This window comes from Peromyscus californicus, unplaced genomic scaffold, assembly GCF_007827085.1.
Source record: "Peromyscus californicus insignis strain IS unplaced genomic scaffold, ASM782708v3 Scaffold_6__1_contigs__length_162567912, whole genome shotgun sequence".
Classification (NCBI taxonomy): Eukaryota; Metazoa; Chordata; class Mammalia; order Rodentia; family Cricetidae; genus Peromyscus; species Peromyscus californicus.
The window spans coordinates 27,602,433-27,619,482 of record NW_026294584.1 but is presented as its reverse complement, the minus strand read 5'-3'; the positions used below and the strand labels follow the sequence as shown (position 1 = coordinate 27,619,482).

At 39.3% G+C, this 17,050-nt stretch overlaps 1 protein-coding gene across 2 annotated transcripts in view; it reads left to right on the top strand.

Moving 5' to 3' along the window:
- The first annotated feature begins 3,140 nt into the window (after positions 1-3,140).
- The window catches only part of Tmem168 (transmembrane protein 168), a 29,311-nt gene continuing 15,401 nt past the window's right edge, over positions 3,141-17,050 (top strand). The window contains exons 1-2 of one of the 2 annotated variants that reach the window (XM_052720618.1): positions 3,141-3,437; positions 8,569-9,820. In XM_052720618.1, the coding sequence (XP_052576578.1) occupies positions 8,693-9,820 (1,128 nt within the window). In that variant the 5' untranslated portion in view covers positions 3,141-3,437; positions 8,569-8,692. Of the gene's footprint in view, positions 3,438-3,552; positions 3,774-8,568; positions 9,821-17,050 lie in introns of those variants that run through there. The other variant, XM_052720619.1, reaches the window with a different exon arrangement.

Here is a 17,050-nt window from a genome sequence, read left to right as displayed (position 1 = left end):
GGAATTAATCATCACTTTTGGTCATCAACCAATCCTAGCAAGAAAGGCAGGTCAGCTAATGATAACTGGGCTGCTTTGTTCTTGTTCCCTAACCTTAAAGAGTTCCCCATTCAACTATGTGCCTTTCTAAAACTTTAGATTGTCTTCTTGGGTTTTTCACCTCAAAGCTTTTTGACAAAAACATCTTAGTCTAACTTTAAGTTATTTTCAAAGCTTTGTTTCAGCTATGTTGCCCCCCAAAACCTGTGACCACATCGCCCAACAAGTTAAAAGAAGTTAAGCCAGATGGGCTATTGGGACTCATTTGTTTTGTTTTTGTTTTTGTTTTTGTCTTTTGATCATTAACCTAAGCCACAGTCTATATGGGTTCTCAATAGAAATGCCTGTGTTCTAGCTGTGTGACACTTCCTTGTTTTTATTTTTTATCATCAAAACTCTATTTAAACTAGCATTATTATTATCAGTTAGATAGTGCAGCTTAAGAAGAAATTGTCTTCATAATAATCCATTGTAGCTCAAATTGTATTGGTCTTAGTAAAAACCTGGAGTCAGATATTGGGGTAAATACTGAAAGATCAGAGAAGCAAAGGAGCCTGAACTAGAGAGAATTCCTACCTCTGCCCAATCCTCAAACCTAAAGGGGCAAAGCTCTTGTCTCTACCCTGCCTTATCACTTCCTCTCTCTGCCCAGACATATAATTTCCTGCTTCCTCCTCCCAAGTACCGGGATCAAAGGCATGAGATCCCAAGTGCTGGTATAAGAGGTGTGCCACTACTGCCTGGCCCCTAGTGGCTAGCTGCACACTCTGATCTCCAGGCAAGCTTTATTTGTCAGAGCACAAACAAAATATCACCACAATCAACAGGTAAAAGTGCTCAGTAGGACAGGATGTTTCCATGAGATAAACACACTACATTATAGGCAGTGGGGGAATCGCTCCACACCCATTCACACTATACCAGATACCAGAGAAAGATAGCAGCAGCAAATATGTAAATGCACAGCAGAAGCAAAAGACATTCCGAGGCCTGTGGTCTAGGGGCATTGCCTATCTGAGATTCATCCTTCAGGGAGTTTCCTCCTGGTGGACTGACACCTTGAACTTCAATTGCCATCTGCTGCTCCTCTGACGTGGCCATCAGCAGGCAAGTCACACAACAGAGGCTCTGCAAGCAGCTGAGAATTCTGGGATGGAAAAGGTACATTATCTCATTAAGAGGATAATTATTCTGCCCATCTCCTTATCATGACAGCTTTCCTGAGGGATGGTCTTTTGGCAAGGTAATAATAGTCAGGCCTAGCTCTGCTGACTCCTAAGGGAGGAGAAAATGGTACGGAATGTTTCAACCTTTGAAGCAGATCAGAATGGCAGGTCTCCAACCAGGGCCAGATGTAGATTCCATTCTTTTAACCAGGAGGAAATAGCTTTCCCTTAATGTGTCTCAACAAAGCCCTGATGTCCTCAATGGTCTCCAGGCGACTGTAACATTAAGAGACACAGAAAAAATACACAGATAACACTAATGTAAATTAAGTGGTGAGAGCTAGCAAGGGTCAATAATATTTGATCCTTTTGTTTAAAAAAAACATTAACATGCTAACTCTCTATCAGGAACTAAGCTGATGGAATAGTGAGCAACACTGGGCATGGCCCTACATTTGAGGAAATGAAAGCAGGCTGGAGTGCAGAGCAGGGGAGTGTGTGGGAGTTTAAGCTGAAGGTGAAAAGTACACAATTCGCCTGTATTTATTTAAAGATTTTTTTCCCCCTGGCAGTGCTTCCTCCAAGGCAGAACATCAGGCAAGCTAGGCAAGCACTCTACCACTCAGATAACACCCACATGCCCTATTTAAGGATTTTGAGCTTTATCTGAAAGGATAAGCCATCTAAAGGTTGTAAGGTATTTTTAAAACATACATTCTCTCTAAATCCATAGAAGAACCATGTAGGATAGATGTTATCAGTATTTGTTTGCATATGAGAAGACCAGGGCTTTGAAATGGTTTGACCTCACAGCGAGCTGCAATCGGCAGGAAATGGAAACAGAAGGCAGGCAGGAATGAGGGACTTTTGGAAAGGAAAGGGGACTTCATGCTTTTTTGTCTGGCCAAACTTTATTCAGGCTTCATTCAGAAACTGTTTTTCAGGCCCAACTGTGCATTCCCTTGTAAAATCTAGGTTTCTTTCTTTCTTTCTTTCTTTCTTTTTTTTTTAACCAAGAATGCTATGAAGTCAGTTTAGCTAGAACGTTTTTCCTTATCTCCCCATTTTCTAGGTAACAAGTACTCACCCTTGCTCTTTTCTTAAGAATGCTGTTATACTTCTTAGTCATTGAATCATTGCCCCCCTTAATGCTTGTTTTCTCTTTGTGATTCTCCATCCACTCATGCATCCCTACATCCTGCTTCTTATCTTTAAATTCCCACATCTACAATCTTGATTTTGATTAGAAACCCCCACCTCCACTTCAAGATGGAATTACATTGGTCCCTGTACTTAATGACGTCTTAAATAAAGCCCTCCTTAACAACGTGTTCTTACAGGTATTGAATATTTTAAAAAACTCATTGTGTGCATGGAGAACACACTGTTTCCTTGTCTCTTCACAACCTTGTGAGGAAGGTTTTGTTACCATTTTGTACATTGAGAAACCAAAATTGCAACCAGATTTCAACCCCTAAGTTTACCCTGGCATCACAGCAGCTCTGAAATGTGGCTTCCAACAGTATGGCCATGTGAATTCAGGGACAGCAGAGTGCAAATTAATATTGTCAGTGGAATTTGAAAGTAGCTCAGAGTCAGGGAGAGATAGGGCTGTAGAATAAAGATATTCAGGATGTGGATTAATGGCGGACTTAATTAAAAAAGCAAGTTGAGGTAAAGACAGAAGGGCTTTGAAGGCTTGGTTATCATATGCAAAGCCATATATTATATCATCTCTATGAAAGAGCAGCAACGCCTTTTGTATACATTTGCAGTCTACTTGCAACTATCCCACCCAAGGTGGCCCAGTCTGGGTTCTCTCCTAAGCGATGACCTAGAGGATTTAGGGGCCTGGTCTTCTTCGGCAGTCTTCCGGTTCCCTGCTCTTGCTGCTAATCCCAGGTGGGAGTTAAAGCAGGACCCAGGGTGGGGCCGCTGGCCTTCGTGCAGCGCCGGGCGCACCTGCCTCGCTGCGGCTCGCAGCTGGGCGTGGAGAGCCACGAGGAGGCCGGGCCAGGGAAAGGAAGCGCGCGGCGCGGCTTGACCCTGGCGGCGATCCGTACCGCCCGGAGTCGTGGGCGGGAACATGGCGGCCGTGTTGGTACTAGAGAAAGTTTCCACCGAGGCCGTGCCGTGCTAGCGAGGGCGGTCTCGGGCTCCCGTCCCCACGGCTCACCACCCACTGGTTCCGAGTCGCAGGACGGAGCGAGGGTCGGTGGCGATCGGAGCCAGGTAAGTGGCTCCGGGAGAGCCGCGGGGCGGCGGAGGGCGTGGGCGCCGCCCAGGGCCGCGCTGACCCGGCCAGGCCCCGCCCCGCCCCGCCGACCTCCCGGCGGGAGCCGTGCGAGCCAGGGACCGGCGACCGCGAGGGGAGGGTGTCCCTAGTCACCCCGACCCCGGCGTCTCGTTGTGTCGTCTTCTCTCAGAGCTAAGGGCTGGCGAAGAGCCAGGGTCCCGGCCCCAGCTCTCCACCCCTGGCTAGGATAAGGCCTAATGGGAGACGAGTTACCTTTGCGGCTCCAAAGGGAGGGATTTAGAGTTTTGAGTTGCCATTCTTCTGGTTAAGAGGTGGGTCTAAAAAGTTATTGGCGGGGACTCAGAAAAGCAAGATTGTAATTCTCCAACCCTGACTTCTCGGTGTGGTCCTTCCAGGGTTTGATACTTCCTCTAAATGGGACAGAAATAGATTTACACTGAAAGGTCATGAAAGCGATACATTGTGTCTTGCAGCCCATTGCCTTAGGACACGGGGAGGGTACTTTCTGTTTCGAAAGAAATTTGGTGAATTAAGAGAAGGCTGGAGTTAGCCGAAAGCAAAGAAGCCAGACATTCCTGGAATCTCCCCTAACTACTAGTATTAGTTGTGGCATATTAGAAAAGCTGTTTATTTTATCCACATTAGTTCTGTGTTAGTCTTTTTTTTTTTTTTTTTTAAACCAGATTGAATGCTAACTTGATTACAGACTTGGCTAGATACTGAGCATGCATTGTGGAAGTCAAATCTCACCAGAGACCTTGTGACTTAGGGAGGAATGCAGACATTAAACGCGTGGTAAAGAGAAGAGTATTTTTATTTTTATTTTTTCTATTTCAGAGGACGAGCAGGGTTATCTGACTAGTGAGAGGCGATTCTTCTAAGAAATGCTTTTTAAGCCCAGACATGAAGAGAATGACAGACAAAGGGTAGTTAGGACTGGAGGAGGAAAAAGAGTGTATCCAGAGAGGGCATGGTAATTATGTAGTTCATAATCGAAATGTCATTATGTTTGGAATCCACAGTGAGAGGAAGAAGAGTAACAGATGGGTAGGAAAATTATTCCTATCTAATGTAGAGTACTTTATCAGGCACTGAAGGAGCTTAGACTATAGTACTATGAGGGATGGAAAGCCATTCAAGAATTTTGCATGGCAGAGTAACATGGTAAAATTTGGTCTTAAAAGCCAACTTTCTAGCTGGGTTGTGGTGGTGGTGCATGCCTTTAATCCCAGCCCACAGGAGGCAGAGGCAGGTGAGGCAACTCTCTGAAGAGTTCGAGGCCAGCCTGGTATACAAATTGAGTTCCAGGACAGCCTAGGCTGTTACACAGAGAAACCCTTTCTCGAAAAACCAAACCAACCAAACAAAAAAACACAATTTGTATAAGAAGTACAGGAGTAGATTGGAAAAAAAAAAAAAAAAAGAGGAAAACATTCAAGCATGAGATCATGGTGGCCAAAATGGAGATGGTGACTTTGGGGATAAGAAGTAGAAATGTGAAAGAGATGCTAAGAAGAAAGAAAAATCAAGAGCTGGTGAAGATTAAATTGTGGTTGAAGAAGTGAGAAAGAAGGTTAATGTAGTATATAGGATTGAAGGTTGGAGGTGTAGTACTGGGTTCAAACCCAGGGCCTCCCAAATACCAAGCATGCTTTCTGAGTTGTATATACAGCTTGAGATTTTTTAAAAAATGGACTTTAGCAGTGACTTGCTGATTGATTCCATTGTGTTCTGCTTTTATTTGCCTCTGGAATTTTCCATGAAATCATTAGGAAAGGCTGCTCAAGTGAAAAGAATTATAATGCTTTTTTGATTTGTTTTAATTTCTAGTTCAGGCTATCTTTTAAAGATAAAATGGGCAAAGACTTTTAAAACTAAGTCCTATAAGAATGTGGTAGCATAATATTACATGTTACAGCTATATTGCCTTTTATTAAATTATGTAATTAAGATATGGAAGTAATTGAGATTGCTCAAAGCCTAGGTTGGGGTTGAGTGACCAAAAGATGGGTTGAAAATGAAGAACTTTGAAGACAAGCAAGGAGAAACCACTGAGTTAGGAAGAAAATATGGATCCTTGGACTTTAGAAGCCAAGGGAAGGGAAGATTTCAGAAGGTGATAGTACTCAACACTGTGAAGGATTTTAAATGCAATGTGCAGGGATCCTGCAAAGGTTCCATCATATTTAGGAACTTGCTGATCATTCTAGAAGTTGGTAGAGCAGTTCCACTAAGGGAATGGTACTGCTCTGTGTTTTGGAATGAGTGTATGAGAACTTAAACAACCAAACATTAGCTGTCAAGAAAGAAGAAAATTGAATATGGTAGAAGAGATGGGGAGAACAAAGATTGCTTTTTGTTTCTCTTTACCCTTTTGTTTAGTAGTTTTTTAAAAAGCTGACCTACAAATGCTTAAGACTAATGAATAAACCGTAAGTGAAAGTTTGGAGAGAATGACATTCTGTAACAGCAAAAATTCACAAAGGAATGGGTACTCTTTCTGACTGGCATTCAGAGATACAGATAGAGGTGGATTTATTTATTGGAAACTTACAGGTTCCCTTTTGATGACACTGTTAGGAAGCAGTCATGTGGTAAAAATTCAGTGAGATGTAGTTGTCAAGAGATTTGAAAAGAAAGAGGTTTGAATAGTCACAGAGTGGGAAAGAATATTGACCAGGAAACACAGGAGTCTCATGAATGTAGAGTGTGGTATCTTTCAGCATAGTGTGTGAATTTTTCTCTGTCTAGTATTGCTCATTCTGAGCCTATATTATACCATCAATATTTTGAGTCTCTCTCTCTTCTCTTTCTCCTCTCCCCCTGTGTGTATTATAGTATATAGGAGTAATATTTTATAAAACGTTTTTACAGTCTAGATTTTATCAGTTTTTTATACTAATATAGAAATTGACAGTATACAAAAAGCAGACATTTTCATTAATCTCACATGGTAAGAAGTGCTTATATGAAACACAATAGAGGAAAATTGGCTTGAATACCTAATAAATAGATTTTGAAATAAAAATACGCTTTACCTAAAAAAAGTAGAACTAGTAATGGCACTTGACATGTGCTAGGGATCCTAAGATTGTTCCAGAAACAGTCTTCTCCAGCCAAATGCTACTTAGGGGTTAATTCTAAGTTATCTCATGATTCTGTTTGAGTGTGTCTTTTAGTGTACTCTATTAGGAAAGTTTAAATAAGCTAATCACACTCTCCCCTTCACTCGTGTGCATTTGTTGCTCGGGTTCAAGCTTAATAATGCCTTGTAAGTATATTTTAGAGAAACACTCTAGCACTGATATCCACCCCAGACCATGAACTATTTGTTTTCTGAATATTTTGGGTTTTTAAGTATTTATGACCATGAGCTATTACAATAGATCAGTTCTTACAGTATACTGGAAAACACCTAGTGAATAGTTCAGTAATTCTTTTTATATATGTGTTACATTATACTGGAAAACATTGAAGAGCTACCTAGTAGATAGTTCAGTAATCCTTTTTATATATTTGTGTGTGTGTGTGTGTGTGTGTGTGTGTGTGTGTGTGTGTGTTGTGTGGTGTGGTTAATATGTGTGCATATGTCAGGACTATTTGTAGGAGTTGGTTCTCTCCTTCCACCATTATAAGTCTCAGAGATTGGACTCATGTAGTAGTAAGACTTCACAGTTGAGCTTATCTCATTGACTCCACTGTACGTATATATTATATAAAATTTTTTTAACCATTATTGTGTTTTGGGTGAAACCTATGGAAGCATGTAAAGTTGAAATAGTTATTTGGGTCCTAGCAAATAATTTCTGTAGTGTAGTGACCTTTTGAAAAGGTAGACTTGAAGTTCTTCATTTGCTTTACCATGACCTGGTAAGCATTTCAGTATATGAGTTTTGAGTAAGAAGTTCAGCGATTGATTTACTACATAGATAGTATTTAGATTTGAAAAGTAAGTGATAATCCAAGTAATCTATTTTGGTAGGAGTGAAAGTACAAGAATTATGCCTCAGCTTTAGGGACTGAGTAACCTTAATAGAGTTAAATTTTATTTCTAGCTATGTTTATTAGCTAAACCATATAAAGACTGAAATTTTATAGCATTTTTAGGATTGTCTTGTAATAAGATTTAGGGGATTAAGACAGCAATAATAGTTAACATCTCTGTATACTAGTGTTTTCAAATTAGAAGTACTAATGAAGTCCTTCATTCCATTTAAAAGTTGAGTGGCATTTTGTTATATCAAATCCAAGTGCTTATGATATAAGTGAAACTGAGTATTCAAGTAGGAATAGATTAGGCAGGCTCAGCATCGACATTGACAAGAAGACTCCACTGATAGTGGTGCAGTCTAATCAATATGAATAGAAATCATGGGCATTTTCCTTTGTGTAACTTGCAGAATTTATAAGCCATAAAACATTGCTATTAAGATATATGCAGCCGGGAGGTGGTGGCGCACGCCTTTAATCCCAGCACTTGGGAGGCAGAGCCAGGCGGATCTCTGTGAGTTTGAGGCCAGCCTGGTCTCCCAAGCGAGTTCCAGGAAAGGCGCAAAGCTACACAGAGAAACCCTGTCTCGAAAAACCAAAAAAAAAAAAGATATATGCAATTAGCCAGCCGGTGGTGGTGCACGCCTTTAATCCCAGCACTCGGGAGGCAGAGCCAGGTGGATCTCTGTGAGTTTGAGGCCAGCCTGGGCTACAGAGTGAGTTCCAGGAAAGGCACAAAGCTATACAGAGAAACCCTGTCTTGAAAAAACCAAGGGGAAAAAAAAAAGATATATGCAATTAGACTTTGAACTGGATTTCAGAAGAACCTCTATTTTTCTCTTATTCATTTATGTAATGTAGACGGACAGTGGTGGCACATGCCTTTAATGCCCCCCAGCACTTGGGAGGCAGAGGCAGGCAGATCTCTGTGAGTTCTAGGCCAGCTTGGTCTACAGAGCAATTTCCAGGACAGCCAGGGCTACACATAGAGAAACCCTGTCTCACAAAAACAAAAGGGGTGGTGGTGGTGGTGGTCATTTATCTAGTGTAAAGAAAATGGCACAAAATCAAAATAGTATATAAAATGAACTGTGCAATAATGTTTCTTCTCTTTAGGTCACTATAAAGAAAACTTCAGAGAACATGTTGGAATAGAAGTTAGCACCACCTTGGATTTGTTGAATGAAATACAGGAAGTTTATTTTCGCACGTGTGGGAAGCACCTCCATTGCCAGATTACATGTGTAAATCACTGCGGTACTGCTTCAGTCACTGTCTCTATCTGGCAATGACACGGCTGGAAGAAGTCAATAGAGAAGTGAACATGCACTCCTCCGTGCGGTATCTCGGCTACTTAGCCAGAATCAACTTACTGGTGGCTATATGCTTAGGTCTTTATGTACGATGGGAAAAAACAGCAAATTCTTTAATTTTGGTGATTTTTATTCTCGGCCTCTTTGTTCTGGGGATTGCCAGCATACTCTATTATTACTTTTCAATGGAAGCAGCAAGTTTAAGTCTCTCCAATCTCTGGTTTGGATTTTTGCTCGGCCTTCTATGTTTTCTTGATAATTCATCCTTTAAAAATGACGTGAAAGAAGAGTCAACCAAATACCTTCTTCTGACATCTATAGTATTAAGGATATTGTGTGCTTTGGTGGAGAGAATTTCTGGTTACATCCGCCATCGGCCCACTTTACTAACCACAGTAGAGTTTCTGGAACTTGTTGGCTTTGCCATCGCCAGCACAACTATGCTGGTGGAGAAATCTCTGAGTGTTATTTTGCTTGTCATGGCTTTGGCCATGCTCATTATAGACCTGAGAATGAAGTCCTTTCTAGCTATTCCAAACTTAATAATTTTTTCAGTATTGTTATTTTTCTCTTCATTGGAAACTCCCCAGAATCCAATTGCTTTTGCATGCTTTTTTATTTGTTTGATAACTGATCCTTTCCTTGACATTTATTTTAGTGGACTTTCAGTAACCGAAAGGTGGAAACCTTTTCTGTACCGTGGAAGAATTTGCAGGAGACTTTCAGTGGTTTTCATTGGAATGATTGAACTTACATTCTTTATTCTTTCAGCATTTAAACTCAGAGACACTCACCTCTGGTATTTTGTGATACCAGGCTTTTCCATTTTTGGAATTTTTTGGATGATTTGCCATATTATTTTTCTTTTAACTCTTTGGGGATTTCATACCAAATTAAACGACTGCCATAAAGTATATATCAACCACAGAGCAGATAACAATAGCCTTGATAGAATCATGGCATCCAAAGGGATGCGTCACTTTTGCTTAATTTCAGAGCAGTTAGTTTTTTTTAGTCTTCTTGCAACAGCAATTTTGGGAGCAGTCTCCTGGCAGGTAAGCTCATGTGTTTCGTTGTTGGTCTTAGTTTATTTTCTTATGTCAATGCCAATTGGAGATTATACTTAAAGACATTCTTAGATTATATTTAAAGACATACTTAAGATTATGCTTTAAAGACATAACCAGAGTTACTGGTACCAGCCTAAACCCATACCTGTCTTCTGTGGCTTATGTATAGCATATTTACGGCATAGTCTTTTTCTTAAGATTTTATTTGAAAAGAAATTATATGTGTAGTACCATATCAGCTTCTGAAATAAAGATTAGAGAATCTGAATTTTAGATAAGAGAAAAATAGATTTTATGATATAGTTCCTGCCCAAAAATGTTTTTTTAAATATGCTTATGGACATTCAAACTATGCAGTTAAGAGTTTGTGTTTATAGTATTTTTTAAGTTATATGTGTGTGATTTATGTATGTGTATGTGTTGTGTGTCTATGTACATGCATGTATGTGTTTATCTGCATGCATATGGAGGTCAGATGTTTGCATCTAGTACCTATCTTGCTCAATCACTTTCACCTTTTTTTCTTTTTCTCTTTCTTTTTCTTTTTCTTCCTTTTTTTTTTTTTTGAGATAGGGTCTCTCACTGACATGATTATACTAGCCGGCCATCAAACTCTAGGGATTCTCCTGTCAATATCTCCCCAGCACTAGGGTTATAGACATGTGCCACCACACCTGGCTTTTTCCATGGGTTCTGGAGATCCAGACCCAGATCCTCCTGTTTTCTTGTCAGGCACTTGACTGACTAAGCCATCTGCTCAGCCCTTGTGTCTATATTATTCATGAATTTGTCTTTTCTTCTGAGTAGTTATTGACATTTAGCTAGAGATGGTGCTGAATGCTGAAGAGCTCAGGACATCTTTGCCCTTAGAAATGGATAGTTCTGTAATGAGAAGAAGAGGCTAACATGAAAAGAGTTTGATTATAAGCTGTTCATAATGTGACAAACAGTATAATTTGAGTACCTCAGGCTGGAATGTGGACATACAAGAGCAACTCTTCTTAGTTCAATTGTTTTGCACCAATTTGCTGCTGCTGTTTGATTTCTAGATGTGAGTGTTAAAGGGCGAGAGATATAAACACTTGCCTGGGCATGGTGCTTCTGTTTAGTGTGGGCTGACTCAAGGAGCCGGTATGGGAGTCGAGCAAGTGGTGAAAACATCTTGGGTGTTGTCTCAGGGTAGCTTCCTCATTTTGCTTACTTGCCAGAGCTAGGGACTTTCAGAATTATGATGATGTCAGAACTCTAGCAAGAATTTTCCTTCCTCTTCCACTTTTCTCTGTGTTGGTTACTTTCCCAGTCTTAACTACTTTTTCTTTGCCAAGTCAGCCTCATTCATGTATGACTCCTTTCCAGGTCATAAAATTCTGTTAACCAGATACTATCTTGGTCACTAGATTTTTCTGTTTTGCGTATACCAGTGCATATATGTTTTACATATACTTCAAATAAAGTATACACACTTGTAGATGGAAGTTTTCCTGTTCCACAGCCACTCTTAAACACACAGAGGCTTATATTAATTATAAATGCTCAGCCGATAGCTCAGGCTTGTTACTAGCTAACTCTTATACTTAAATTAACCCATATTTCTATATATACTTTGCCATGTAGCTCATGGCTTGTTACCTCATTTTTTACATTCATTGCTTGCTGCTCGGCGGCTGGCTGGTTGGCTGGTGTCTTTCTAGACTCTCCTGACTCTGACTTTCCTCCTCCCATCATTCTCTTTGTGTCAGACTGTCTCACCCAATCTCTTCTTGCCCTGCTATCGGCCAAATAGTTTTTTATTAACAATGAACATAATCCACAGCACACACCAATGGGACTACACAAAAGCTTTCTAAGGAATCTTTCAGCAAAGATAATGTTAGGAGAATCAATCTCCATGGTATTAACTTTTGATGATAGTGTTTTCTAAAGTTGACCTACTTGAGAAAGTCACTTAAGTTAGCTCTCAAGTGGTATCTCATTTGCGTGAGTGAAAGTATTTCATTTAATGAGTATATTTAAATAACTCGTATTTTTCACCTATTTTTCAGTTAGGCTATTTGTCTTGAGTTTTAAGAGATCTTTGTATATTTGGGTACAAGTCTCTTATCAGATTAAGGATTTAGAAATGTTCTTTTCACTCTGGCTTATATTTAACTTTCTTATTGATACTTTTGAAGAATAAACACTTAACTTTATAAAATTCAGTTTATCAGTTCTTTCTCTTATGAACTGTGTATTTAGTATTTTATACAAGAATCTGCTCAACTGTAGGTTCTTTGTATTTTATTCCAGAAGCTTTATCATTTTAGCCTTCACATTTTGGCCTATACTCTATTTTAGTTTCTTGTTTATAGTATAGGGACCTTAATTTTATTTAGTTTATGAATATCTAGTTGCTTCAGCACTTTTACTGAAAAGACTGGAGACTGACATTTACCTAACTGAATGGCCTTTGCATATATGTCTACCATAATTAAATGTAAATGTGAGATCTTAAACTTGAGCTATTTTTTTATTTTGGTCTATGTCTATCTTTCAGATAGTGTTATACTGCTTTTCAAGGTATTTTCTAATTTCTTCTTTGACCCATGGGTTATGTATATTTTTATTGTTTAAAATCCTAATATTTGTGGATTTCCCAACATTAGTCTATTTTTTTTTAAATTTATGATTTATCATTGTGGTTAGAGGACACAATTTGTATTTTAGTCTTTTGATGAAGACCTGTTTATGGCCTGGCATATGTTTTAGTTCATCTTCACTTGAAAATAATCTGAAAAAGAATATACTGCTGTTGGGCAGAGTATACTATGAATAAGAGCTAAGATGAGCTGGGCAGTGATGTTGTTCTTGTATCAATATCCTTGATAATTTTCTGTCTAATATTAAAATGTGTATTTCCTCATTTAAGAAAGTGTGTGTGTGTGTGTGTGTGTGTGTGTGTGTGTGTGTAGGTGCTGTTGCAGGGGTGTCAGATTCCTTGGAGCTGGGTTTGCAGGCTGTCGTGAACTACCTGATATGGGTGCTAGGAACTGAACTTTGATTTTCTGCAAAAGCAGTAAGCACTCTTCACTGCACTGCTGAACTATCTCTAGCCCCTCAGTGTTTTTTGTTATTGTTTGTTTGTTTGTTTGTTTGTTTTGGCTTTATGTATTCAAGTTCTGTTCCTAAATGTAGGAATAGATTTTAGAACTCCTTGGTCCTTGATTTTTATCATCATAGATGGCATTGTTTAGTAGTTTCAATAAAAACCCTATTACTTGCTTCCAAAGCTTAAAATATTAATTATAGAAAAACCTTGCTGAGCCTTGTTCTTAACATCTGTGCCTTGAGTCATGTGGAATTTGTTGAAGTTCTGAAGAATGGAATTCAGTAATTTGAGGAGGAGCCTAGCATTATGCTTTGCTAAAGTCTTGAGTTAATCCTGGTCAGCAATACACCTGTTGAGTGGTTTATTGGTTTAGCGGTTCAAAACTAATGTAAATCCACCTGAATGTATTTATATTTCTCAATTGGCTGCTACTTGATAACTGTTGTGTATGATGTTGGGATTGTTCCTTGTAGGAAATTAGACTTTTCAGCTTAATTTTCATTTAATTGATTATAGAAAGCTTTCAAAATCTTTCTTCTACCCAGTGTTCTGTGAAATGTAAATGAGTATACTCAGAGGGAAAAACAAACAAACAAACAACAAAAAAAAACACTAAAAGAAAATACTGAAAGAGCAGCATTTCTATACTCCTCTGTCTATGGAATCTTTGCCTTTAACCTTCACTAACCCCATTACCTTCCTCCCCAGCTCACACACCCTTTAACTTCTAGGTGTGATCTCTCCTTGGACGTTAGATGAAAAGCAAATGTAACACTCATATGAAACATAATTTGGGAAGCATCTACCAGGTCTACACAAGTTCCAGTGACTTTAAATGATTTAGAGTCAGAAAATTATATAGTGAAAGGGAAACAGTTGAAGCCTGTTGGGTAAGATTATTTTGGAGAGAATGACATTGCCATTTCAAGTCCATTCTCAGCTATCTCAAATTCTTTAACTTGAATTTGAATAGATTTCTAAATTGAACTATGTTTACCTTACATTTCTAAATAGTGTTCCTAATTCTCTCTCTCTCTCTCTCTCTCTCTCTCTCTCACACACACACACACACTCTCTCTCTCTCTCTCTCTCTCTCTCTCTCCATGTTTCTATAAAAATAATACTGAAGTGTTAAACGTTTTGCTTGTGTCTCTTTAACTGATCCTTCGGTTGATGCTTGATTTCTACTGGAAAGCTCTCCCACTAACGGTTGGGTGAGTACAAACCTAATATGACAAGGAAAATCAAGAAATTAAAGAAACTTAAGTTGACCAGTTTGTCAGCCAAGGTCAGGATAGATGAAAATAGATATGGCTTAACTCATCAGTTATTTTTCTTTTATGAGTTTTTATGTCATGGCTAAGAAATTTTCACACAAGTGAAGCTTTTGAGTAGCTTTGTTTTTTGTTAGTTCTTCCACTCTAATATTGTCACAGTGAATCAATGGTTTCACTCCCAGTTACTTCCATTAAAGAGTGGGAATTTCACAGTAACCTCTGTTGGGCTTTGCTCATAAGCTCCTTCTGACTTTAAGATGCACCGTTTTAGCCGTTGTTTCCCACAGTGTGTTATGTTCCCTGCTTGCCATTTGCTTCCGTCTCTTAAACTTTTCCCTTCAATAAGTCAATTAGAAAGGCAGTGTCGTAGCACAGCTAGTGTGGCTTTGATGGGAATTGGAAATTCAACAGAAGGCTGAAGGGAGACTGCATCCCACTTAGAAGCATACCCCATTGACATTTTCTTATGTTTAGACATGCCCTCTGAAATCTTGAGCTTTACATGTCTTTCCTTGCTAACCATTGTAATTTGAAGATTTCATGGAGACTTGGGGCAGAATTTTTTTTTTTTTTTTTTTTTTTTTGGTTTTTCGAGACAGGGTTTCTCTGTGTAGTTTTGGTGCCTGTCCTAGATTTCGCTCTGTAGACCAGGCTGGTCTCAAACTTGCAGAGATCTGCCTGGCTCTGCTTCCCTAGTCCTGGGATTAAAGGCGTGTACCACCGCCGCCACCCAGCCATTGGTACAACTTTATGTAGAAGCCCTTTTCATTCAAACCAGAAAAGCCATTATACTGTTAATTTCACTGTAGGTGAAAGAGGGCCAGTCCCTGGGTATGGTAGAAGTTTAGTATCAGCCTCACATTCAAAGAAGGGTTGAAATCTATTAATGTAGCATGATTTCACTTCCAGTAAGATGGAAGGAACAGCCTTTCCTTCATTTGGCATGGGGAACAGGGAACTTTCCAATCTGCTGCTGAATTAGAAGTGCACAGTATTCACATTTTTGTTTTGTTTTGTTTCATTTGTTTGCTCCAGTTTAGAGCCATTTAGTCTAGGTTACAAAGGGGGACATTATTTTAGCTTGAAGCTAAAATTTTATCACTTTTCCCAGAACACTGTGAAATAGGATGTCCTAGTACATTGTGTTGCCGTGACAGTAACACAGAGTAGGTAATTTATAAAGAAATGACTTTTTCCCCACAGTATGAAGATTAGAAAGCTCAATTTCAATAGTGAAAGTTGAGCTAGATGGATCGATGGATCAATGGATAGATGGATGGATGGATGGATGGATAGATGGAGGGAGGTAGATAAAGGGCTAAGAAGTATGTTTCACAGCTTTGAACTCCTATATAATAATCAGTATTTCATTTGTGAAGGTCATTTAAAAGTTCCCTATCCTTATGACCAGTAAATGTCCCATTAGACTCCATTTCCTAAGATTGCTGTATCGAGAGTTAAGTTTCCAGAGCATGCTTTGGTGGAAAATATTGAAACCCTTCAGAGAAGTAGATGCTCCTTTCCCACTAAAACACCACAAACAATGGTCTGAGGAATATTTTCTTCATGCAGGATGGGTGTGGTATAGTTTCTAACAGATAAGTTCTGAGCAGTGCATTCTGAACATCATAGTGTGTACTTTGAAAATTTAGATTATTTTCTAATAATGAGTGCAGTCAGCAGGCACACAGTGTGGGGCTGTTGCTGGGTAAACATGGCAGACCACTTTTCAGTAAGCATTTAATATGGAGGAAGTACAGTTAGGAAATATGTGAACCACTAACAGTCATTTATTGTTGGCTGTGTGCTGTACATAATTATGTGACTGGCAGTGCAGACTTGTTTCCTTGTAGCACAACCATGCATCAGTGCATCCCACTGTGTTACTAGACAGACAGTCCATGTAGCACAACCGTGCATCAGTGCATCACACTGCGTTACTAGACAGTCCATGTAGCACAACCGTGCATCAGTGCATCACACTGCGTTACTAGACAGTCCATGTAGCACAACTGTGCATCAGTGTATCACACTGCGTTACTAGACAGTTGGACATCTTCAGTTCCTTTGTGACTTTATGTGACCCTGAATGCATAACTTGTTCACAGGTACACAAATGGTGCATATGGTCCACAGTTGATTGAAATATTGTTAAATTGTGCATAGCTATCTTTTCTTCTTCACCTGGTTTTCCAGTCTTTAAATGAGGGCCATGTGGTAGTGCATGCTGTTAATCCTCAAACTCGGGAGGCAGAGGCTGATGGATCTCTGTGAGTTCAAGGCCAGCCTACCTAAATGACAAGTTACAGTCAAGCTAAAACTGTATCCTGAGACCCTGTTTCAAAAAACAAAAACAAAAATAAAAAAAAAAAAGCAAAAGAAAACAACTCACTAGCCAACAAGAAATAACTACTAGATTATCCTCTACATTTTGATAAGATGTGCCATTTATAAACTGTTCTCTGTGTGCTAACCTCTATTCTCTGTGCTGTGTACGTATAAATATATGGAGTCTTCACAATTATTTGAAATCGCTATCATTGCTGTTCTCCTTTGCAGGTCAGAAATGCTCTTGAGAGTTTAGGAAGCTTGGCCTCTAGGAAGCCTCCACTCATAGTCCTTATTCTGTAAATGGCCATTGTACAGTTCATATGTTTTTAGACTTGGCAAGACCACAGAATTTCGTTACTCAAAGCTCTTTTGTTGGTTGTAGGGAAGCATAAGTAGATTTGCCTGAGTTCACTTTTGCAACTGTGTTTTCCCTCTTATAAGGGTATGGCTTTAATTTTTTTGTGCTTTTGTCTCTTTTGAGAGTACTCAGTGACAGGATAGATTTCTAATACTTCTATTAGA